This window comes from Bufo bufo, chromosome 11 (genome assembly GCF_905171765.1).
Source record: "Bufo bufo chromosome 11, aBufBuf1.1, whole genome shotgun sequence".
NCBI lineage: Eukaryota > Metazoa > Chordata > Amphibia > Anura > Bufonidae > Bufo > Bufo bufo.
This window is the reverse complement of record NC_053399.1, coordinates 63810439-63836309: the sequence shown is the minus strand read 5'-3', so window position 1 is coordinate 63836309 and position 25871 is coordinate 63810439. Positions and strand designations below refer to the sequence as shown.

Genomic DNA, 25871 nt, shown 5'->3' with positions numbered 1-25871 from the left:
AAAATAAATTTAAACTTTGTAAAAAAAAATATAGTTTTTTTTACATCACCATATTCTGACCCCCATAACTTTTTTTTTATAGCTATATCTACTGAGCTGTGTGGGGGCAAATTTTTTGAGAGACAATCTGTACTTTTGCATTGATACCATTTTGGAGTGTGTGTGACTTTTTGATCACATTTTATTACATTTTTTGGGGTAAGAGAAGCAATGAAAAAATGGCAACTTGGAAAAATATCTTTATTTTATTATATGGAAAGGGGGGGTGATTTAAACTTTTATATTGTTATATATTTTTTAATTTTTTTTTTTGTAATGATTTTGAAGCTCATATATGAGCATACAAAATAATTTTTTTTATTTTGAACAATCATGTATTTGTGACACGTTTCTTTTAATTCTTCATGTCAGTACATACCCTATTGTTCGACCCATAAGACACATTTTTCCCCCAACAAGTGCCCCGGTGTCTTATGAGGCGAATACTAGTGAGTGTTTCCATTATGGAAGTGCTCATTAGCACCAGAGGAACAGGAAGCGATGAAGGCTCTGTACTCACCGCTTCCTGGTCCTTGGCTGTGAACTGTGCTGTGGTTGTGCACAGCGCGAGAGCGCTCTGTGACCTTACGCTGTGCGCGTCAGATCACAGCACAGCCGACGGAGGAGGAGGAGGAGGAGGAAGAAGAGCGCTGGAGCAGAGGAGTGTGCGGCGTCCAAAGAAGAAGAGGTGTTTATTTTATTTTATAAAACATGAGGCAATATAGGGCTGCTGGGGGCTGATCTGAGGCAATGGGGGCTGCTGGGGCTGATAAGAGGCAATGAGGACTGCTGGGGGCTACTATGAGAGGCAATGGGGGCTAATATGAGACTGATGGAAGCTGATGAGAGGCATAGGGCTCTTATCTGAGGTCTGATTGGGGGTCATTCACATTTGGGTCTGAGCTGAGGTCTTATTAACATTGGGAGTCTGATTGGGGCTGTTAGCTGAGGTCTGATTAACATTGGGGGTCTGATTGCTGGTCTGACCTGAGGTCTAATGAAAAATATTTTTTTCTTTATTGTCCCCCGTTAAAACCTAGGTGCGTCTTATCGGCCAGTGTGTCTTATAGAGTGAAAAATACGGTAGTTTTTCTTGTATTTAATACTTGCATCACCATATTCTGACCCATATTCACCCATATTCTGAGGGCTCATTTTTCGAGCCGTGATGAGTTTTTCATTGATACCATTTTGGAGAGTGTATGACTTTTTGGTCATTTTTTATTCAATTTATTTGGGAGGTGAAGCGACAAAAAAATGGCAAACCAGTTATTTCAATTTTTTATTCCGTTATGGCATATTTTTACATTTTAAAAGTTCAGGCATTTTGGGATGCAGCGATATCAATGATATAGAGGGGCCAATTGAAAAAAAAAAAAAAAACGCTCGATTCTGCTTAGGTCAGACAAGAAAAGATTTTAGGTTTTAAAAAACAAATGTCCTCTTAAACATGAGATCGTTTGTCTCATAGACTGCAATGATTCAACTTTGCAGCCTGTGGGAGATTTACTATGTTCTGATCAAGTCCTGCCACAGGAGTTATGACAGGCCAGGCCAACCGAACAACTCCCTCAATCTCAGCACTGGGAGAGCCATTTGGTTCCAAAGAGCAGGGAGCTCCCGAGATTTTGACATCTCAGATGCCTTGTCACAAACGACTACGGCGTCTAAGGAGTTAAAAGACTGCCTCTGGGTGTCTGCTGTGTAAAACAGCAAACACTCTGCGGCTAAAGTATCAGCTCAGCTACTGAGTAGGCATCATCTTTAAAGTTATAACTTGCGTCATACATTTACAGCGCAAGTCGTGAAGGGTTAAAGTGAACCTGTCACCTTAAAAATGCAGTGCCATTTGCAGGCAACATGCTATAGAGCAGGACGAACTGAGTAGATTGCTGTATAGTTTTGTTAGAAAAGTTCCAGTATAACTAGCCATTTATTCATTTAAATCGCTGCTCTTTCTATGCTTAGGAGTAGGGATGAGCGAACCCGAACTGTATAGTTCGGGTTCGTACCGAATTTTGGGGTGTCCGTGACACGGACCCGAACCCGAACATTTTCGTAAAAGTCTGGGTTCGGGTTCGGTGTTCGGCGCTTTCTGAAAGGCTGCAAAGCAGCCAATCAACAAGCGTCATACTACTTGGCCCAAGAGGCCATCACAGCCATGCCTACTATTGGCATGGCTGTGATTGGCCAGTGCACCATGTGACCCAGCCTCTATTTAAGCTGGAGTTACGTAGCGCCGCACGTCACTCTGCTATGATCAGTATAGGGAGAGGTTGCAGCTGCGACGTTAGGGCGAGATTAGGCAGATTAACTCCTCCAAAAGACTTCATTCTGTGATCGATCTGCAGCTGTGGATCATTGAAGTGCTATTATTGACTTGCTCACTTTTTTGAGGCTGCCCAGAGCGTTTTTAGATCACTTTTTTTCTGGGGTGATCGGCGGCCATTTTGTGACTTGTGGTGCGCCAGCACGAGCCATCACGAGCCATCACCAAGTGTATTCAACCATCGATAGTGTGGTTATTTTGTGCTATATCCTACATCAGCTGCAGGCTGAGCCTGTGTCACCGAAGTGCATTTAACCATCAACAGTCTGGTTATTTTTTGGCCATATACTACATCAGCTGCAGGCTGAGCCTGTGTCACCCAAGTGCATTTAACCATCAACAGTCTGATTATTTTTTGGCCATATACTACATCAGCTGCAGGCTGAGCCTGTGTCACCCAAGTGTATTTAACCATCGATAGTGTGGTTATTTTGTGCTATATCCTACATCAGCTGCAGGCTGAGCCTGTGTCACCCAAGTGCATTTAACCATCAACAGTCTGATTATTTTTTGGCCATATACTACATCTGGTGCAGGCTGAGCCTGTGTCACCCAAGTGCATTTAACCATCAACAGTGTGGTTATTTTTTGGCCATATATTACATCAGGGGCAAGTTGAGCCTGTCACCCAGCGCCTAAAAAATAGACCTGACATTTCTATTCAACCAAATCTGTACTGTTTTAGCTGGTCAAGTTATTTGTATTGACCGCAAAAGCACACTTTTTTTTCTGGGTTGAAAAAGCATTCCCAAATTTCCCATTCTCAAAATAACTAGTTTCTGGTATTTGAGGCCTACTTGAAATCTATCCCAAAAAGAAAATCTTACATTGAAGGTATTGATGGTGTCATTCAGAAAAACCTAAGACACACGCTAGCGTGCTGATAGAAGTGTGATTCTGTGATTAAACCTATACCTGTCACACAGCGCAAAAAAAACAGGTCTCACATCTCTATTCAACCAAATCTGCACTGTTTTAGCTGGTCAAGTTATTTGTAGTGACCGTAAAAGCACACTTTTTTTTCTGGGTTGAAAAAGCATTCCTAAATTTGCCATTCTCAAAATTGTGGTGAACGGGAACAATGAGGAAAACATCTAATAAGGGACGCGGACGTGGACATGGTCGTGGTGGTGTTAGTGGACCCTCTGGTGCTGGGAGAGGACGTGGCCGTTCTGCCACAGCCACACGTCCTAGTGAACCAACTACCTCAGGTCCCAGTAGCCAGCAGAATTTACAGCGATATTTGGTGGGGCCCAATGCCGTTCTAAGGATGGTAAGGCCTGAGCAGGTACAGGCATTAGTCAATTGGGTGGCCGACAGTGGATCCAGCACGTTCACATTATTTCCCACCCAGTCTTCTGCAGAAAGCGCACAGATGGCGCATGAAAACCAAGCCCATCGGTCTGTCACATCACCCCAATGCATATCAGGGAAACTGTCTGAGCCTCAAGTTATGCAGCAGTCTCTTATGCTGTTTGAAGACTCTGCTGCCAGGGTTTCCCAAGGGCATCCACCTAGCCCTTCCCCAGGGGTGGAAGAGATAGAATGCACTAACGCACAACCACTTATTTTTCCTGATGATGAGGACATGGGAATACCACCTCAGCACGTCTCTGATGATGACGAAACACAGGTGCCAACTGCTGCGTCTTTCTGCAGTGTGCAGACTGAACAGGAGGTCAGGGATCAAGACTGGGTGGAAGACGATGCAGGGGACGATGAGGTCCTAGACCCCACATGGAATGAAGGTCGTGCCACTGACTTTCACAGTTCGGAGGAAGAGGCAGTGGTGAGACCGAGCCAACAGCGTAGCAAAAGAGGGAGCAGTGGGCAAAATCAGAACACCCGCCGCCAAGAGACTCCGCCTGCTACTGACCGCCGCCATCTGGGACCGAGCACCCCAAAGGCAGCTTCAAGGAGTTCCCTGGCATGGCACTTCTTCAAACAATGTGCTGACGACAAGACCAGAGTGGTTTGCACGCTGTGCCATCAGAGCCTGAAGCGAGGCATTAACGTTCTGAACCTTAGCACAACCTGCATGACCAGGCACCTGCATGCAAAGCATGAACTGCAGTGGAGTAAACACCTTAAAAACAAGGAAGTCACTCAGGCTCCCCCTGCTACCTCTTCTGCTGCTGCCGCCTCGGCCTCTTCTGCTGCTGCCGCCGCCTCGGTCTCTTCTGCTGCTGCTGCCGCCGCCTCGGCCTCTTCCTCCGCCTCTGGAGGAACGTTGGCACCTGCCGCCCAGCAAACATGGGATGTACCACCAACACCACCACCTGCGTCACCAAGCATCTCAACCATGTCACACGGCAGCGTTCAGCTCTCCATCTCACAAACATTTGAGAGAAAGCGTAAATTCCCACCTAGCCACCCTCGATCCCTGGCCCTGAATGCCAGCATTTCTAAACTACTGGCCTATGAAATGCTGTCATTTAGGCTGGTGGACACACACAGCTTCAAACAGCTCATGTCACTTGCTGTCCCACAGTATGTTGTTCCCAGCCGCCACTACTTCTCCAAGAGAGCCGTGCCTTCCCTGCACAAACAAGTGTCCGATAAAATCAAGTGTGCACTGCGCAACGCCATCTGTGGCAAGGTCCACCTAACCACAGATACGTGGACCAGTAAGCACGGCCAGGGACGCTATATCTCCCTAACTGCACACTGGGTAAATGTAGTGGCGGCTGGGCCCCAGGCGGAGAGCTGTTTGGCGCACGTCCTTCCGCCGCCAAGGATCGCAGGGCAACATTCTTTGCCTCCTGTCTCCTCCTCCTCCTACTCAGCTTCCTCCTCCTCTTCTTCCACCTGCTCATCCAGTCAGCCACACACCTTCACCACCAACTTCAGCACAGCACGGGGTAAACGTCAGCAGGCCATTCTGAAACTCATATGTTTGGGGGACAGGCCCCACACCGCACAGGAGTTGTGGCGGGGTATAGAACAACAGACCGACGAGTGGTTGCTGCCGGTGAGCCTCAAGCCCGGCCTGGTGGTGTGCGATAATGGGCGAAATCTCGTTGCAGCTCTGGGACTAGCCGGTTTGACGCACATCCCTTGCCTGGCGCATGTGCTGAATTTGGTGGTGCAGAAGTTCATTCGCAACTACCCCGACATGTCAGAGCTGCTGCATAAAGTGCGGGCCGTTTGTTCGCGCTTCCGGCGTTCACACCCTGCCGCTGCTCGCCTGTCTGCGCTACCGCGTAACTTTGGCCTTCCCGCTCACCGCCTCATATGCGACGTGCCCACCAGGTGGAACTCCACCTTGCATATGCTGGACAGACTGTGCGAGCAGCAGCAGGCCATAGTGGAGTTTCAGCTGCAGCACGCACGGGTCAGTCGCACTGCGGATCAGACCCACTTCACCACCAATGACTGGGCCTCCATGCGAGACCTGTGTGCCCTGTTGCGCTGTTTCGAGTACTCCACCAACATGGCCAGTGGCGATGACGCCGTTATCAGCGTTACAATACCACTTCTATGTCTCCTTGAGAAAACACTTAGGGCGATGATGGAAGAGGAGGTGGCCCAGGAGGAAGAGGGGTCATTTTTAGCACTTTCAGGCCAGTCTCTTCGAAGTGACTCAGAGGGAGGTTTTTTGCAACACCAGAGGCCAGGTACAAATGTGGCCAGACAGGGCCCACTACTGGAGTACGAGGAGGACGAGGAGGTGGAGGAGGATGAGGATGAAGCATGTTCACAGCGGGGTGGCACCCAAAGCAGCTCGGGCCCATCACTGGTGCGTGGCTGGGGGGAAACACAGGACGATGACGATACGCCTCCCACAGAGGACAGCTTGTCCTTACCTCTGGGCAGCCTGGCACACATGAGCGACTACATGCTGCAGTGCCTGCGCAACGACAGCAGAGTTGCCCACATTTTAACGTGTGCGGACTACTGGGTTGCCACCCTGCTGGATCCCCGGTACAAAGACATTGTGCCCACCTTACTTCCTACACAGGAGCGTGATAGGAAGATGCGCGAGTACAAGCGCACGTTGGTAGACGCGCTACTGAGAGCATTCCCAAATGTCACAGGGGAACCAGTGGAAGCCCAAGGCGAAGGCAGAGGAGGAGCAAGAGGTCGCCAACGCAGCTGTGTCACGCCCAGCTCCTCTGAGGGCAGGGTTAGCATGGCAGAGATGTGGAAAAGTTTTGTCAACACGCCACAGCTAAGTGCACCACCACCTGATACGGAACGTGTTAGCAGGAGGCAACATTTCACTAACATGGTGGAACAGTACCTGTTCACACCCCTCCACGTACTGACTGATGGTTCGGCCCCATTCAACTTCTGGGTCTCCAAATTGTCCACGTGGCCAGAGCTAGCCTTTTATGCCTTGGAGGTGCTGGCCTGCCCGGCGGCCAGCATTTTGTCTGAACGTGTATTCAGCACGGCAGGGGGCGTCATTACAGACAAACGCAGCCGCCTGTCTACAGCCAATGTGGACAAGCTGACGTTCATAAAAATGAACCAGGCATGGATCCCACAGGACCTGTCCATCCCTTGTGCAGATTAGATATTAACTACCTCCCCTTAACAATATATTATTCTACTCCAGGGCACTTCCTCATTCAATACTATTTTTAATTTCATTTTACCATTATATTGCGGGGCAACCCAAAGTTGAATGAACCTCTCCTCTGTCTGGGTGCCGGGGCCTAAATGTGTGACAGTGGCCTGTTCCAGTGGTGGGTGACGTGAAGCCTGATTCTCTGCTATGACATGAATACAGATTCTGCGCTGACATAAGGCCAGATTCTCTGTTACGGGACCGCTCTCCTCTGTCTGGGTGTCGGGGCCTAAATGTGTGACAGTGGCCTGTTCCAGTGGTGGGTGACGTGAAGCCTGATTCTCTGCTATGACATGAATACAGATTCTGCGCTGACATAAGGCCAGATTCTCTGTTACGGGACCTCTCTCCTCTGCCTGGGTGCCTGGGCCTAAATGTGTGACAGTGGCCTGTTCCAGTGGTGGGTGACGTGAAGCCTGATTCTCTGCTATGACATGAAGACAGATTCTGCGCTGACATAAGGCCAGATTCTCTGTTACGGGACCTCTCTCCTCTGTCTGGGTGCCGGGGCCTAAATGTGTGACAGTGGCCTGTTCCAGTGGTGGGTGACGTGAAGCCTGATTCTCTGCTATGTCATGAATACAGATTCTGCGCTGACATAAGGCCAGATTCTCTGTTACGGGACCTCTCTCCTCTGCCTGGGTGCCTGGGCCTAAATGTGTGACAGTGGCCTGTTCCAGTGGTGGGTGACGTGAAGCCTGATTCTCTGCTATGACATGAAGACAGATTCTGCGCTGACATAAGGCCAGATTCTCTGTTACTGGACCTCTCTCCTCTGCCTGGGTGCCTGGGCCTAAATGTGTGACAGTGGCCTGTTCCAGTGGTGGGTGACGTGAAGCCTGATTCTCTGCTATGACATGAATACAGATTCTGCGCTGACATAAGGCCAGATTCTCTGTTACGGGACCTTTCTCCTCTGCCTGGGTCTAAATGTGTGACAGTGGCCTGTTCCAGTGGTGGGTGACGTGAAGCCCGATTCTCTGCTATGACATGAAGACAGATTCTGCGCTGACATAAGGCCAGATTCTCTGTTACGGGACCGCTCTCCTCTGTCTGGGTGCCTGGGCCTAAATGTGTGACAGTGGCCTGTTCCAGTGGTGGGTGACGTGAAGCCTGATTCTCTGCTATGACATGAAGACTGATTCTGCGCTGACATGAAGCCAGATTCTCTGCTATGGCATGAAGAGACTGATTCTCTGCTGACATGAAGCCAGATTCTTTGCTATGGCATGAAGAGACTGATTCTCTGCTGACGTGAAGCCAGATTCTCTGCTATGGGACCTCTGTCCAATTGATATTGGTTCATTTTAATTTTTTTCATTTTAATTTTAATTCATTTCCCTATCCACATTTGTTTGCAGGGGATTTACCTACATGTTGCTGCCTTTTGCAGCCCTCTAGCTCTTTCCTGGGCTGTTTTACAGCCTTTTTAGTGCCCAAAAGTTCGGGTCCCCATTGACTTCAATGGGGTTCGGGACGAAGTTCGGATCGGGTTCGGATCCCGAACCCGAACATTTCCGGGAAGTTCGGCCGAACTTCTCGAACCCGAACATCCAGGTGTTCGCTCAACTCTACTTAGGAGTTGTGTGGGCAGGCTTACTCAGTGACTTACAGCCTTCCATGTGCATACCGAGGAGTCAATTTCTGAATAGGACCACCAACATGACTAGTAAGCATAGAAAGAACATGGGCCAAGGCTCTGGTACCATACTGGGCCCCAAAGGTCCAGAGGAAAAAATATATATTTGGAGCTGCCTTTGCAGCCAATCACTTGCCACTAGGGTCTATTTCTTTGACTAAAAACCTATCAGACTTTATTGATGAAATAGGGGTTGGGCCTCGAGAATAATTTCTTTGTTTGGGCCGAAGGAACCCCAGACCTATACTGCTGCCTCAATGTACAGTCATGTGAAAAAATTAGGACACCCTTTGAAAGCATGTGGTTTTTTGTAACATTTTTAATAAATGGTTATTTCATCTCCGTTTCAACAATACAGAGAGATTAAAGTAATCCAACTAAACAAAGAAAACTGAAGAAAAGTCTTTTCAAGATCTTCTGTAAATGTCATTCTACAAAAATGCCTATTCTAACTGAGGAAAAAGATAGGACACCCTCACATGTATTCCCTCTTAAATTGGCTCAGATCTCACACAGGTATATCACACCAGGTGCACATAATTAGTAGATCGTTACTCTGCATGTTGAATGAGGCTTGCCCTATTTAAACCTCAGACATTTAGTTTGGTGTGCTCCTGACTGTTGAAGTGAGAGTGAGCACCATGGTGAGAGCAAAAGAGCTGTCAGAGGACTTCAGAAAAAAGATTGTAGCAGCCTATGAGTCTGGGAAGGGATTTAAAAAGATCTCAAAAGATTTTGAAATCAGCCATTCCACTGTCCGGAAGATAGTCTACAAGTGGAGGGCTTTCAAAACAACTGCCAACATGCCCAGGACTGGTCGCCCCAGCAAGTTCACCCCAAGAGCAGACCGCAAGATGCTAAAAGAGGTATCCAAAAACCCTAAAGTGTCATCTCGAGAACTACAGCAGGCTCTGGCTACTGTTGATGTAGAAGTACATGCCTCTACAATCAGAAAGAGACTGTACAAGTTTAACTTGCATGGGAGGTGTGCAAGGAGGAAACCTTTGCTTTCCAAGAGAAACATCGAGGCCAGACTGACATTTGCCAGCGATAAAGTTGACAAAGACCAGGACTTCTGGAATAATGTTCTTTGGACAGATGAGTCCAAAATTGAATTATTTGGACACAACAGCAGAGGACATGTTTGGCGTAAACCAAACACAGCATTCCAAGAAAAGAACCTCATACCAACTGTGAAGCATGGAGGTGGAAGTGTCATGGTTTGGGGCTGCTTTGCTGCAGCAGGACCTGGTCAGCTCACCATCATAGAATCCACGATGAATTCTACTGTGTATCAGAAGGTGCTTGAAGAACATGTGAGACCATCAGTTAGAAAATTAAAGCTGAAGCGGAACTGGACCATGCAACATGACAATGACCCAAAACATACTAGTAAATCAACCAAAGATTGGCTGAAAAAGAAGAAATGGAGAGTCCTGGAATGGCCAAGTCAAAGTCCAGATTTGAATCCCATTGAGATGCTGTGGGGTGACTTGAAAAGGGCTGTACGTGCAAGAAACCCCTCAAACATCTCACAGCTGAAAAAGTTCTGCATTGAGGAGTGGGGTAAAATTTCCTCAGACCGATGTCGAAGACTGGTAGATGGCTACAAGAACCGTCTCACTGCAGTTATTTCAGCCAAAGGAGGTAACACTCGCTATTAGGGGCAAGGGTGTCCTATCTTTTTCCTCAGTTAGAATAGGCATTTTTGTAGAATGACATTTACAGAAGATCTTGAAAAGACTTTTCTTCAGTTTTCTTTGTTTAGTCGGATTACTTTAATCTCTCTGTATTGTTGAAATGGAGATGAAATAACCATTTATTAAAAATGTTACAAAAAACCACATGCTTTCAAAGGGTGTCCTAATTTTTTCACAAGACTGTATCAGGTTCACTTTAACCACCTCAGCCCCTATAGCTTAAACACCCTTAATGACCAGGCCACTTTTTACACTTCTGACCTACACTACTTTCACCGTTTATTGCTCGGTCATGCACTTTACGACCCAAATTAATTTTACCTCCTTTTCTTCTCACTAATAGAGCTTTCATTTGGTGGTATTTCATTGCTGCTGCCATTTTTACTTTTTTTGTTATTAATCGAAATTTAACGATTTTTTTGCAAAAAAATGACATTTTTCATTTTCAGTTGTAAAATTTTGCAAAAAAAACGACATCCATAAATAAATTTTTCTCTACATTTATTGTTCTACATGTCTTTGATTAAAAAAAAATGTTTGGGTAAAAAAAAAAAATGGTTTGGGTAAAAGTTATAGCGTTTACAAACTATGGTACAAAAATGTGAATTTCCGCTTTTTGAAGCAGCTCTGACTTTCTGAGCACCTGTCATGTTTCCTGAGGTTCTACAATGCCCAGACAGTACAAACACCCCACAAATGACCCCATTTCGGAAAGTAGACACCCTAAGGTATTCGCTGATGGGCATAGTGAGTTCATAGAACTTTTTATTTTTTGTCACAAGTTAGTGGAAAATTATTATTATTATTATTTTTTTTTTCTTACAAAGTCTCATATTCCACTAACTTGTGACAAAAAATAAAAACTTCTATGAACTCACTATGCCCATCAGCGAATACCTTGGGGTGTCTTCTTTCCAAAATGGGGTCACTTGTGGGGTAGTTATACTGCCCTGGCATTCTAGGGGCCCAAATGTGTGGTAAGTAGTTTGAAATCAAAATGTGTAAAAAATGGCCGGTGAAATCCGAAAGGTGCTCTTTGGAATGTGGGCCCCTTTGCCCACCTAGGCTGCAAAAAAGTGTCACACATCTGGTATCTCCGTACTCAGGAGAAGTTGGGCAATGTGTTTTGGGGTGTCATTTTACATATACCCATGCTGGGTGAGATAAATATCTTGGTCAAATGCCAACTTTGTATAAAAAAAATGGGAAAAGTTGTCTTTTGCCAAGATATTTCTCTCACCCAGCATGGGTATATGTAAAATGACACCCCAAAACACATTGCCCAACTTCTCGTGAGTACGGAGATACCACATGTGTGACACTTTTTTGCAGGCTAGGTGGGCAAAGGGGCCCACATTCCAAAGAGCACCTTTCGGATTTCACCGGCTATTTTTTACGCATTTTGATTTCAAACTACTTACCACACATTTGGGCCCCTAGAATGCCAGGGCAGTATAACTACCCCACCAGTGACCCCATTTTGGAAAGAAGACACCCCAAGGTATTCGCTGATGGGCATAGTGAGTTCATAGAAGTTTTTATTTTTTGTCACAAGTTAGTGGAATATGAGACTTTGTAAGAAAAAAAAAAATAAAAAATCATCATTTTCCGCTAACTTGTGACAAAAAATATATAATTCTAGGAACTCTCCATGCCCCTCACGGAATACCTTGGGGTGTCTTCTTTCCAAAATGGGGTCACTTGTGGGGTAGTTATACTGCCCTGGCATTTTCCAGGGGCCCTAATGTGTGGTAAGTAGGTAAATGACCTGTGAAATCCTAAAGGTGCTCTTTGGAATGTGGGCCCCTTTACCCACCTAGGCTGCAAAAAAGTGTCACACATGTGGTATCGCCGTATTCAGGAGAAGTTGGGCAATGTGTTTTGGGGTGTCTTTTTACATATACTCATGCTGGGTGAGAGAAATATCTCGGCAAAAGACAACTTTTCCCATTTTTTATACAAAGTTGGCATTTGACCAAGATATTTATCTCACCCAGCATGGGTATATGTAAAATGACACCCCAAAACACATTGCCCAACTTCTCCTGAGTACGGCGATACCAGATGTGTGACACTTTTTTGCAGCCTAGGTGGGCAAAGGGGCCCAAATTCCTTTTAGGAGGGCATTTTTAGACATTTGGATTCCAGACTTCTTCTCACGCTTTAGGGCCCCTAAAATGCCAGGGCAGTATAAATACCCCACATGTGACCCCATTTTGGAAAGAAGACACCCCAAGGTATTCAATGAGGGGCATGGCGAGTTCATAGACATTTTTTTTGGCATAAGTTAGCGGAAATTGTTTTTTTTTTTCTCACAAAGTCTCCCTTTCCGCTAACTTGGGACAAAAATTTCAATCTTTCATGGACTCAATATGCCCCTCACGGAATACCTGGGGGTGTCTTCTTTCCGAAATGGGGTCACATGTGGGTTATTTATACTGCCCTGGCATTCTAGGGGCCCTAAAGCGTGAGAAGAAGTCTGGGATCCAAATGTCTAAAAATGCCCTCCTAAAAGGAATGTGGGCCCCTTTGCGCATTTAGGCTGCAAAAAAGTGTCACACATCTGGTATCGCCGTACTCAGGAGAAGTTGGGCAATGTGTTTTGGGGTGTCATTTTACATATACCCATGCTGGGTGAGATAAATATCTTGGTCAAATGCCAACTTTGTATAAAAAATGGGAAAAGTTGTCTTTTGCCGAGATATTTCTCTCACCCAGCATGAGTATATGTAAAAAGACACCCCAAAACACATTGCCCAACTTCTCCTGAATACGGCGATACCACATGTGTGACACTTTTTTACAGCCTAGGTGGGCAAAGGGGCCCAAATTCCAAAGAGCAGAAGTCTGGAATATAAATGTCTAAAAATTTTACGCATTTGGATTCCGTGAGGGGTATGGTGAGTTCATGTGAGATTTTATTTTTTGACACAAGTTAGTGGAATATGAGACTTTGTAAGAAAAAAAAAAAATATTTCCGCTAACTTGGGCCAAAAAAATGTCTGAATGGAGCCTTACAGGGGGGTGATCAATGACAGGGGGGTGATCAGGGAGTCTATATGGGGTGATCACCCCCCTGTCATTGATCACCCACCTATAAGGCTCCATTCAGATGTCCGTATGTGTTTTGCGGATCCGATCTATGTATCAGTGGATACGTAAAAATCATGCGGACGTCTGAATGGAGCCTTACAGGGGAGTGATCAATGACAGGGGGGTGATCAATGACAGGGGGGTGATCAGGGAGTCTATATGGGGTGATCACCCCCGTCATTGATCACCCCCCTGTAAGGCTCCATTCAGACGTCCGCATGATTTTTACGGATCCGATACATGTATCAGTGGATCCGTAAAAATCATGCGGACGTCTGAATGGAGCCTTACAGGGGAGTGATCAATGACAGGGGGGTGATCAAGGAGTCTATATGGGGTGATCACCCCCGTCATTGATCACCCCCTGTAAGGCTCCATTCAGACGTCCGCATGATTTTTACGGATCCGATCCATGTATCAGTGGATCCGTAAAAATCATGCGGACATCTGAATGGAGCCTTACAGGGGAGTGATCAATGACAGGGGGGTGATCAGGGAGTCTATATGGGGTGATCACCCCCGTCATTGATCACCCCCCTGTAAGGCTCCATTCAGACGTCCGCATGATTTTTACGGATCCGATCCATGTATCAGTGGATCCGTAAAAATCACGTCTGAATGGAGCCTTACAGGGGAGTGATCAATGAAAGGGGGGTGATCAATGACAGGGGGGTGATCAGGGAGTCTATATGGGGTGATCAGTGGTTCATAAAGGGTTAATAAGTGACAGGGGGGGTGTAGTGTAGTGTAGTGGTGTTTGGTGCTACTTTACTGAGCTACCTGTGTCCTCTGGTGGTCGATCCAAGCAAAAGGGACCACCAGAGGACCAGGTAGCAGGTATATTAGACGCTGTTATCAAAACAGCGTCTAATATACCTGTTAGGGGTTAAAAAAATCGCATCTCCAGCCTGCCAGCGAACGATCGCCGCTGGCAGGCTGGAGATCCACTCTCTTACCTTCCGATCCTGTGAACGCGCGCGCCTGTGTGCGCGCGTTCACAGGAAATCTCGCGTCTCGCGAGATGACGCATATATGCGTGACTCTGCGCCAGGCTGCCGCCTCCGGAACGCGATCCTGCGTTAGGTGGTCCGGAGGCGGTTAAATTGATCTCTTCCGTTTAAAGGGTAATTCCAGTTATGTAAAATTATGCCCTATCCTGTGGTTCACTCCATTCATTAATATGGGAATTCCAGAGATGGCTGAGCGCTGTACTCTGCTATCTCCAGAACTCCGATGGAAATGAATGGAGCAGCAGGATGCATGCCCGACTGGCTGCTGCGTTCATTTTGGGGGGCTATGGGCCCCCCGTTCTATCCCCCTGTGGATATGGGAGAACGTTATATAAACTTCTAAAAAATCTAGGTGATGTGCTATATAATCATACCTGATCTTTGGGACGAGAGAGACATAGTTTGATGACTTCAGATTCTAACACTGTTCTCTTCTGAACTTCCGTGCAATCATAATATCGAGACAGTCTAGTCTGTCCTTGCTTGTTAACAATCAGGAAAAGTTTTATCATCTCAGCAAGTGAAAAAAAGATGCCTAAATTTTGACAAAAAATAAAGGTTAGCTGAATATGTTTTTCACTTTAGTTTATGCAAAACTTCCATCAAAATCTTTTGATCACATACACTGCTCAAAAAAATAAAGGGAACATAAAATACCACATCCTAGATCTCAATGAATGAAATATTCCAGTTGCAAATCTTTATTCATTACATAGTGGAATATGTTGAGAACAGTAAAACATAAAAATGATCAATGTAAATGAAAATTAATATCCCATGGAGGTCTGGATTTGGAATGACACTCTAGATCAAAGTGGAAAATAAAATTTCAGGCTGATCCAACTTCAGTGGAAATGCCTCAGGACAAGGAAATGAGGCTCAGTAGTGTGTGTGGCCTTCACGTGCCTGTATGACCTCCCTACAACACCTGGGCATGCTCCTGATGAGGCGGCTGAATACTGAATAGGACCACCAACATGACTAGTAATCATAGAAAGAACAGGAATGTTTAAGTACCAGAGGATCCTCCTAGACCTGGATTAAAGCATCAGTCAACTCCTGGACAGTCTGTGGTGCAACGTGGGCTTGGTGGATGGAACGAGACATGATGTCCCAGATGTGCTCGATTGGATTCAGGTTTGGGGAACGGGCGGGCCGGTCTATAGTTCAATGCCTTAATCATTCAGGAACTGCTGACACACTTCAGCCACATGAGGCCTAGCATTGTCATGCATCAGAAGAAACCCAGGGCCCACTGGACCTGCATATGGTCTCAAAATGGGTCTGAGGTTCTCATCCCGGTACCTAATGGCAGTCAGGGTACCTCTGGCTAGCACATAGAGGGCTGTGCGGCCATCCAAAGAAATGCCTCTCCACACCATTACTGACCCAGTACCAAAGTGGTCAAGCTGGACGATGTTGCAGACAGCAGAACGTTCTCCACGGCGTCTCCAGACTCTGTCACATATGCTTAGTGCGAACCTGCACTCATCCGTGAAGAGCACAGGGCGCCAATGTCAAATCTGCCAATCTTTGTGTTCTCTGGCAAATGGCAAAAGAATCTATGGAACTGTTTTGGGCAGGAAATTGTGCTTGCGGTCGGTCATAAAGGACTTCCACTAAACTTTTGATCCGCTGGAGGGATTTGTGTGATTTTTGGAAGTGTTAATGTTTGATTGGTTGTATTTCAAACCCCTGTGGGCAGTACTATGTTTTTGGTTTGTGAATAAAAGAGGCTGTACGTGAAGTACAGTGAGTTCCTGTTTTAACCCTTCAAAACGCAGCCTCGTCTCGTTATTGGAGGGAATTGCTGTGTCACGCTGGGGATTGCTATGCTCTGCATATTCCCTGGAGGAGAGATCTTTCCCACACGGTCCTGAATGCTGGAGGTTCATTCAGGGTGGAAGGAAGACGGCGCGGCTCCAGTTAAGCTACGGCGGTTGTGGAGTCTGCGGTGCTTGTGGTGTCTAGTGCGGTGCTTGTGGTCCTCGGCGCAAGCTAGGAAGCGTCCATTAACGGAAGCGGATCCGTTACATTGGTGGCAAGCGGTGGGATGGCTTCCCTAGTGCGAGGAGCAGCATCCTGGGAACACCAAGCAAAACTGGAGTATTGGTATAGCCACGTACGGTTTGACGCTATGCTGAAGAGGCGGTTGGCTATCTACGGGCCCCACCTAACAGAGGAACTGGTACCGGAAGGGAGGAGAGAACTGGCGGAGTATCTGCAGCAGGAAGCAGAATATCGGGCAGAGATGGCGAAGTATTCCGTCCTTCCCCCCCAGCGGCAGTGTGTACCCCAGGGAGCTGAAGGTGTCGTCCTTCCTCCCCAGCGGCAGAGTGTACCCCAGGGGGCCGAAGGTGTCGTCCTTCCCCCCCAGCGGCAGTGTGTACCCCAGGGGGCCGAAGGTGTCATCCTTCCCCCCCCAGCGGCAGTGTGTACCCCAGGGGGCCGAAGGTGTCGTCCTTCCCCCCCAGCGGCAGTGTGTACCCCAGGGGGCCGAAGGTGTCGTCCTTCCCCCCCAGCGGAAGGTGTACCCCAGGGGGCCGAAGGTGTCGTCCTTCCCCCCCAGCGGCAGTGTGTACCCCAGGGGGCCGAAGGTGTCATCCTCCCTCCCCAGCGGCAGTGTGAACCCCAGGGAGCTGAAGGTGTCGTCCTTCCCCCCAGCGGCAGTGTGTACCCCAGGGGGCCAAAGGTGTCGTCCTTCCCCCCCAGCGGCAGTGTGAACCCCAGGGAGCTGAAGGTGTCGTCCTTCCTTCCCAGCGGCAGTGGGTGTTACAGGGAGCTGAAGGTGTCGTCCTTCCTCCCCAGCGGCAGTGTGTACCCCAGGGGGCCGAAGGGGTCGTCCTTTCCCCCCAGCGGCAGTGTGTACCCCAGGGAGCTGAAGGTGTCGTCCTTCCTCCCCAGCGGCAGCCTGTGTTACAGGGAGAGGAGCGCAGCACCCTCTCACCCCAGCGGCAGCTTACCCTAACAAGGGGAGACACCAATCGCCCAGACGGCGCAGGTGGGACCGTGGTCTCTGCGCCTGACCTACCGGGGATGCTGGACAGCCTGTCCAGATCCCCCACTACCCTCACCAGGACAACAGGAGGAGGGGGTAAGTACAAATTCCCCTCCCCAGTTAACTCCTAATGTGGCCTCAGGGTTAACAGAGGCGATGTTAACCCCTGCTGACTCCCATGTTCCTCTGGCTACTGAGCTGGACTATGGTCTCAGCACCCCAGCAGAAGAGCTGGCAGCTGGGCAGAGTGCAGTCGGCCTCTGCCCTCCCTCAAGTCCCCACAGCATGTTGCCCCATCACCACAGCAAAATACCCAGGTGCAGTAACTGTTTCTTGTGGGTGGGTCACCCTTGTACCTGTTTGTTGTGGGTGGGCTACTCGGGCATCTGGTTACTGTGGGTTGGTGGATCGACTAACGGAGGCACTGACCGACAGAAGGTCAGGTGCCTGGTTAGTCTTCCCCCCAAAGGGGAGATGTGTGACAAACTGCCATTTGCCACTGGGCATTGTAGAGGACTTATGGCTAGCCTCCTGCCCTACGACTATGGCCCCGGGACATATTACCCTTCAAGAACAGAACTATGCCGCATGTCTGGACTGTTCTTAGGACCGAATGCGGTCAGCGGTGTATACTAAAGAATCTATGGAACTGTTTTGGGCAGGAAATTGTGCTTGCGGTCGGTCATAAAGGACTTCCACTAAACTTTTGATCCGCTGGAGGGATTTGTGTGATTTTTGGAAGTGTTTATGTTTGATGTAAGCTGAGTTTAAATATGTAATTTTTATGATGATGGAATGTATGGTTTTAAAGTTATAGAGTATGTTTAAAAACTGTATTTTTTACTGTCTGTGATAGTTATGTTAATCCATAATTATATCACAGACAGAAAGGGAGGATTTTGTGTGTTTGGGTGGGGATTCCTGTCCTGTTGTCTCTCTGTGTGTATTGGCGATGTCCTTTGTCCTGAGAGATAATTGAATTACTTCTCGGTTGTCTCCAGGACAGAGGATATTGTGTATTCGTCTGTCTGTGGTGATTGCATCAACCCAGTGTGAGGTAATTTTATCACGGACAGAGGGGAGGATTTTGTGGGGATGTGTTGTAACATATTGATTGGTTGTATTTCAAACCCCTGTGGGCAGTACTATGTTTTTGGTTTGTGAATAAAAGAGGCTGTACGTGAATTACAGTGAGTTCCTGTTTTAACCCTTCAAAACGCAGCCTCGTCTCGTTATTGGAGGGAATTGCTGTATCACGCTGGGGATTGCTATGCTCTGCATATTCCCTGGAGGAGAGATCTTTCCCACACGGTCCTGAATGCTGGAGGTTCATTCAGGGTGGAAGGAAGACGGCGCGGTTCCAGTTAAGCTACGGCGGTTGTGGAGTCTGCGGTGCTTGTGGTGTCTAGTGCGGTGCTTGTGGTCCTCGGCGCAAGCTAGGAAGCGTCCATTAACGGAAGCGCATCCGTTACAGTTATGTTTGGGAATGTTGGTGCACATCTGACTAATGACAGTCGGACCGATGCAAGTCTCTGCTGCCCGCTATACTCGCTTCATATACTGGGGATCTTATGATGGATACCTACATCCCCTGTATATATGGTGCTGAGCTCTAGGTAATTCACCTGTATGCTATATGTGATTCCATGAGATCTTATGAGCTGCCGGTAGTTTATTAATAAACTTTGATATTTGGGTATTTTTGTGGTACCAGTTCTCTTTTGTTGATTTATATATAGGAGGTACACCCGTGTATGCACTGGTGGTGTCGATCCAGTTGAACACTTTTTAACAAAGACAAGAAAGGGGTTAAACTGTGCAAGAGGCTGTCAGACACTGTTGTAGCTGGTCTGGAGCACACACTGTCCAGCAGGATGTGACGGGATTTATAGTCAGACAGGTGTGAAGGCATATGTGAGACGCCATGTGTCAGCATGGGCAAGCGTTACAGCGAGGGGGGCACACAACGGTAGTGCAGCAGACTGTGTCATACAATTTCTGCTGGTCACCGGGCTTTGCACAAATGAGAACTTATTTTCCTCTTGAGAAGCAGGTGCACAATACAAAAATCCATTACGTTTTTGGTGGCTTTTCGCCACTTCTGCATTTTTCGCTGCATTTTCTGTACCTTCCCTGTAAGAGATCGGGTGCTGCCAGGCAGCAGGAGGCAGTCATGTACACAGTTCTTAGTATATTCTAACTTGAAGCGTCCCCATCACCATGGGAACGCCTCTGTGTTAGAATATACTGTCGGATCTGAGTTTTCACGATCGTGAAAACTCAGATCTGAAAAAGCTGTTATGCAGACGGATCCGCACTGAACGGATACCATCGTTTGCATTTATAAGTGCGGATCCGTCTGTGCAGATACCAGACGGATCCGCACCTAACGCAAGTGTGAAAGTAGCCTAATGCACCTTGAAGTCACATTCTTATCAGTCAGATAAGAACTGAACTATAATGAGTGTATATAAGGTCAGAGATCAGGAGCCGTCAGCTGAGCTGCCTGACGGGAAACAGTAAAAATACAGAGCATGCGACTAGAGAATTCAAGGATGTACAAAGAAAGGGGCTAAACATTTTTTACGAAGACTTTTTATCTCTAAATCAGTACAGTGCAATAATTAAAAAAATGCCCCTTTAAAGGGATTCTGTCACCAAGCTTTGGGCTATAGAGATGCGGACATGCACGGCTAGATCGCGGCTAGCATGTCCGCAATATATCTGTTCTATAGGGCTGTGTGCTTTTAATTTCTTTAAAAAAGGATTTTATAGATATGTAAATGAGTCTTGTATGTGTCCAAGGGGCTGTACTAACCTTACTGGAGCCCAGCCACGCCCCCCTGTGAAGGAGCCCAGCACCGCCTATGTCCTCCGAATCTCCTCCTTTAATCAACTATAGATTGCCGTAATCTCACGATGCGCGAGCTCGCACATGCGCAGTGCCGGTATAGTGTTCTTTCCCTGCGCTGGCATCAGCCTCAGGGAAAGAACTGTGCATGCGCGAGCTCACGCATTGCGAGATTACGGCAATCTATAGTTGATGAAAGGAGGAGATTCGGAGGACATAGGCAGTGCTGGGCTCCTTCACAGGCGGGCGTGGCTGGGCACGGCTGGGCTCCAGGAAGGTTAGTACAGCCCCTTGGACACATACAAGACTAATTTACATATCTATAAAATCCTTTTTTAAAGAAATTAAAAGCACACAGCCCTATAGAACAGATATATTGCGGACATGCTAGCCGCGATCTAGCCGTGCATGTCCGCATCTCTATAGCCCAAAGCTTGGTGACAGAATCCCTTTAACCTCTTCAGTACACATGACATACCAGTACGGCATGTTGTCCTGGTACTTAAGGACGCATGACGTACCGGTACGTCATGTATAGTTCCGATCACCGCCGCCCGGTGAGCAGGCACCTTGGCTAAATGCGCCGGGGGGGTCCTGTGACCCCCCCCCCCCCCCATGTCGGCGATCGCAGCAAACTGCAGGTCAATTCAGACCTTCGGTTTGCTGCGTTTACGGGTTATTCAGGTTTCTGAGGACCTGAGAACCCGGAACAGGATGGTGATCGGTGGTGTGATAATACACCACCAATCACCATCCTGCAATCCTGAGAGGCGATGGTGACATCACCTCTCAGGATCGCCTCTGATTGGTAGGTGGGAGGGCGGCGGGAGGTTCAAATCTTAGCAGTGCTCCTCTCCTCCTCCTTTTGTGTCCGGAGAGCAGAGGAGAGAGGAACGCTGCCTGCACATGTCGGATCTCAGCCAGCATCACCCCATCTGTGCCCCAGCACCCGATCTGTGCCCCAGCACCCCCCATCTGTTCAATAAGGTACATAGGGAAAGGCTAGGGAAAGGTTGGGTTACGCAGGGATAATAAAGGGAAAGTTTGTGGAAGTTAAAAAAAAAGTTTATGATTGCATCACCCTAAATCGGGTGTCTGGGGTCCACAGCACAGCTGTGTGACCCTAGACCCCCACAGGGGTGCTGCAGCTTGCCCACCCCCTCAACTTTTTTGGGGGCGCAAGTATTTTTATTTTTTGTTCGTACGCTGACTGTGACCGGCACTCTTAGCGCATCGCACACCCCTCCGCTGATCAACTTCGGACGGTTGATCAGCGGTTTTGAATTATTTTTTTTTCACATTTTTTCCCCCTTTTTTTAGTCTTTTTTTTTGTTAGTTTTAGGGATAAGTACGCGAACACCCGTGCACACACACACGCAGACACACACTCCCCGATGGCCCGCCGGATGTTCTCAGCCGAGGAGGCATGCGCCCAGCTTGCCTCCGAGTCCGAGAGTCCCAGTGAGGACGAGGATGACCCCACTTTCCTGTTGTCATCCGCGTCCTCCTCATCATCTAGCGATGATGATGAGCCCCCAAGGCGGCAGAGACGCTGCCAGGCAGAGCAAGGGGACCACTATGATAGGGACCTTGTGGCCCACCCTAGTACGCGCATCTCTGGGGCTCGTACTAGTTTTCCGGCCCACCAGTTAAATCCACCGGAGCCCCCTGGCGGTGAACTTGTCTGGTGTAGCCCAGAGCGATTTGAGCCCGTGATTCCTGATTTTGTAGGCCAACCAGGAATCCAGATTCCCACAGTGGGCTTCACTGAATATGACTTTTTAGTCATTTTTTCAGCACCCAACCGGTAAATCTAATGGTGGAGCAGACTAACCTGTACGCCCAACAGTTCGTTGCTCAACACCCGGGCTCCTTTTTGGCTAGGCCCGGTGGCTGGACGCCGGTCAGTGCAGCCGAGATGAGGACATTTTGGGGCCTCGTGCTGCATATGGGCCTAGTCAAGAAACCTAGTGTCAGGCATTACTGGAGTGGGGACATACTCTACCAGACCCCACTTTACAGTACTGCCATGACGCTCCCGGTTTGAGGCCATCCGGAAATGCCTGCATTATTCAGATAATGCAGCATGTCCCCCCCGAGGTGATCCTGCCTATGACCGCCTGTACAAAATCAGGCCGGTCATCGATCACTTTGGGGCCAAATTTGTACAGGCCTATGTACCTGGAAGGGAGGTCGCAGTTGATGAGTCTCGTATTGCGTTCAAGGGGAGACTCATTTTCCACCAGTATGTTCCCTAAAAGCGGGCGAGGTATGGCGTGAAGCTGTACAAACTCTGTGAGAGTACCTCAGGGTACGAGGGGCGAGATTTGTGTGTACGAGGGGCGAGATTCCCGTATTCAACCCCCAGAATGTCCCCCCACTCTGGGTGTTAGCAGGAAACTTGTGTGGGACCTTATGCACCCACTGCTAGATAAGGGTTACCACCTTTATGTGTATAACTTTTATACTAGTATCCCCTTGTTCCAGTCCCTCGCCTCCAGATCCACGTCCGTTTGTGGGACCGTGCGGAAAAATCAACGTGGCCTCCCTGCTCACCCCCTCCAGGTACCTATCCCCAGGGGTGAGACCCGTGCCCTTACCACTGGAAACCTGTTGCTGGTCAGATAGAAGGACAAGAGGGATGTCCTTGTACTGTCCAAAATTCATGGTAACGGCATCACCCCTGTCCCTGTGCGAGGTACCGCGGCAACGGTCCTCAAGCCCGATTGTTGCGGTCTACTTGGTGCAGGTTGCCTTGTACAACTCTTTTGTGCTGTCCCGGAACGCTGGCAGCACAGGGACATTCCTCCAATTCTATGAGGCAGTCCTCAAGGCCCTGATCTTTTCGGACAGAGCAGACCGGAGTACCTCGGGAACTGGAGGCGCCCGGATCGTCCCTGGCCAACACTTTCCAGGTGTGGTCCCCCCTACTGGAAAGAAGGGACGAACCCAAAAAAGGTGCAGTGTGTCACAGGAGGAGGATACGGAAGGACACCACTACTCAATGTGACATGTGCCCCGATCCTCCGGGCCTCTGCATTATTGGTTGCTTCAGGGAGTACCACACTTCCATGGAGTACTAAATTTATATCCCAATTTAGCCACTGACAATCGGATAAAAAAACTGGTTCTCAGACTTAAGACACTATAACGAAAAAAAAAAAATGGTGTCTTTTACTATGCTGTTTTACTATGCATTCTGTATTCAGAATGTATTATTTTCCCTTATAACATGGTTATAAGGGAAAATAATACAATCTACAGAACACCGATCCTGGGTACCAAACATGCGCGATTTTTCTCACGCGAGTGCAAAACGCATTACAATGTTTTGCACTCGCGGGAAAAATCGTGCGTATTCCCGCAACGCACCCGCACATTTTCCCGCCAGTGCGGCCTCACATATCCCTCCCCCCCTTAGTTAAAATCACGTTCACCATCATTGGTGGCAGCGGAGAGTTCCGATCGGAGTCCCAGTTTAATCGCTGGGGCTCCGATCGGTAACCATGGCAACCAAGACGCTACTGCAGTCCTGGTTGCCATGGTTACTTAGCAATTTTCAGAAGCATTATACTTACCTGCGAGCTGCGATGTCTGTGACCCGCCGGGCGCTCCTCCTACTGGTAAGTGAAAGGTCTGTGCGGCGCATTGCTTATAGCACAGACCTGTCACTTACCAGTAGGAGGAGTGCTGGCCGGTCACAGACATCGCAGCTCGCCACTGCCACCAATGGGGGAACGTGATTTTAACTAAGGGGGAAGGGGAGATGTGAGGCCGCACTGGCCACCAATGATGGGGGATTCGGAACGTGATTTTAACTAGGGGGGGGGGGGGGGGGAGATGTGCGGATCACAGCCCCCTGTAAAAGATCGGGTGCTGCCAGGCAGCAGGGGGCAGTCATGTACACAGTTCGTAGTATATTCTAACTAGAAGCGTCCCCATCACTATGGGAACGCCTCTTTGTTAGAATATACTGTCAGATATGAGTTTTCACGAAGTGAAAACTCATATCTGAAAAAGCTTTTATGTGTGAAAGTTGCCAGGCAGCAGGGGGGAGTCATGTACACAGTTCGTAGTATATTCTAACTAGAAGCGTCCCCATCACTATGGGAACGCCTCTGTGTTAGAATATACTGTCGGATATGAGTTTTCACGAAAGTTGCCAACGGCCATGGATCACGGACGCGGATACCAATCTTGTGTGCATCCATGTTTTTTCACGGACCCATTGACTTGAATGGGTCCGTGAACCGTTGTCCGTCAAAAAAATAGGACAGGTCCTATTTTTTTGACGGACAGGAAACACGGATCACGGCCGCGGATGAACAACGGTGCATTTTCCGAGTTTTCAACGGACCCATTAAAAGTCAATGGGTCCGCAGAAAATCACAGAAAACGGAACAATGGCCACGGATGCACACAACGGTCGTGCGCATGAGGCCTAAGTTTGCTACAATTATGATCAGGGTGGAGTTGATTTAAATCATAGTTTTCTACATAAAGACTCATTCTTGCTGGTATAACTTATAATATGCAAGTAGATGAAGATTTTTTGAATAACAACTTTTCATATTAGTTTGATTAGGTTGATTCTGCATTCATAGGTTTGTAGAAGTTCGGATTAAGGTATTTTTCTCAACTCTGTTCATGTTATAACATTTTTGCTGTGAAGAAGAGGCATGTGATCTCTGCTGAGTCAAATTCAGTTTTGAGAACTGCAAAAGTAAACCAAGCATCTGTGATAATATCTTGTAGGCAGAGAAACTGCCCAATAATCTTACAAAAACCTCTGGAAGAGCATGACATTGTGAATGGATTAATGGAATTTATTTACCAAAAAAATTAAACATATACAGCGTTATTCTACATAATTAAAAAACTAATCTTTATTTCACGATGGAATAACTTTTGGATGGTAATATATTTTCCTCAAAAAGCATTTAATATTAAAAAAATCTATATATAAAAAAATATATATATATTGATTTTTATCCACCCTGATTATGAATAATGCAGTCAACCAACTGAGCAAATGTACCGTATTTTTCGCCCCATAAGATGCACTTTTTCTCCCCCCAAAATGGGGGGAAAATGCCCCTGCGTCTTATGGGGCGAATGCTTGCAGTTTTACATCGCAAGCTGCGATGTACGAGCGAGCGGGGACTCGGGGAGGGACTGTGAGGAGGAGCTGGGGGCCGGCAATAGCGGCGGGGCGGTGCAGTCAGTGTAGTATAGCCCCGCCCCGGCGCTCCGGTATACTAATATAAGATGTCTTATTTAATTAATAGTTATTAAACATGTCCCTCACTCCTAATAGTACCTTAAATCCTAACAGCTTCTGTAGAATGCAGGCAGGCCAGCCGGGCGGGCGACAGCGTAACTCCCTAATGTCACGTGCCTGCGCCGCCTACTTTATGAATGAAGCAGGCGGCGCAGGCAAGCGACGTCAGTGAGGGACGCGCCGGCCGCCCGCCCTGCCTGCCTGCATTGTACTGAAGCGGTTAGGATGTAAGGTACTATTAGGAGTGAGGGGGCATGTTTAATAACTATAAATTGAATAAGACATCTTATATTTGTATACTGGAGCGGCGGCGGGGGGAGGGGGGGGATCTGTGGATGACATTTTTATGGGGGACATC

The 25871-nt window shown here is 47.8% G+C and overlaps 1 protein-coding gene across 1 annotated transcript in view; it reads right to left on the bottom strand.

Moving 5' to 3' along the window:
• AP4S1 (adaptor related protein complex 4 subunit sigma 1) overlaps positions 1 to 25871 on the bottom strand; it is a 66519-nt gene that overhangs the window by 34950 nt on the left and 5698 nt on the right. The window contains exon 2 of the mRNA XM_040411184.1: positions 14758 to 14918. Coding sequence (XP_040267118.1) covers positions 14758 to 14895 — 138 coding nt within the window. The 5' untranslated portion in view covers positions 14896 to 14918. The remainder of the gene's footprint in view (positions 1 to 14757; positions 14919 to 25871) is intronic.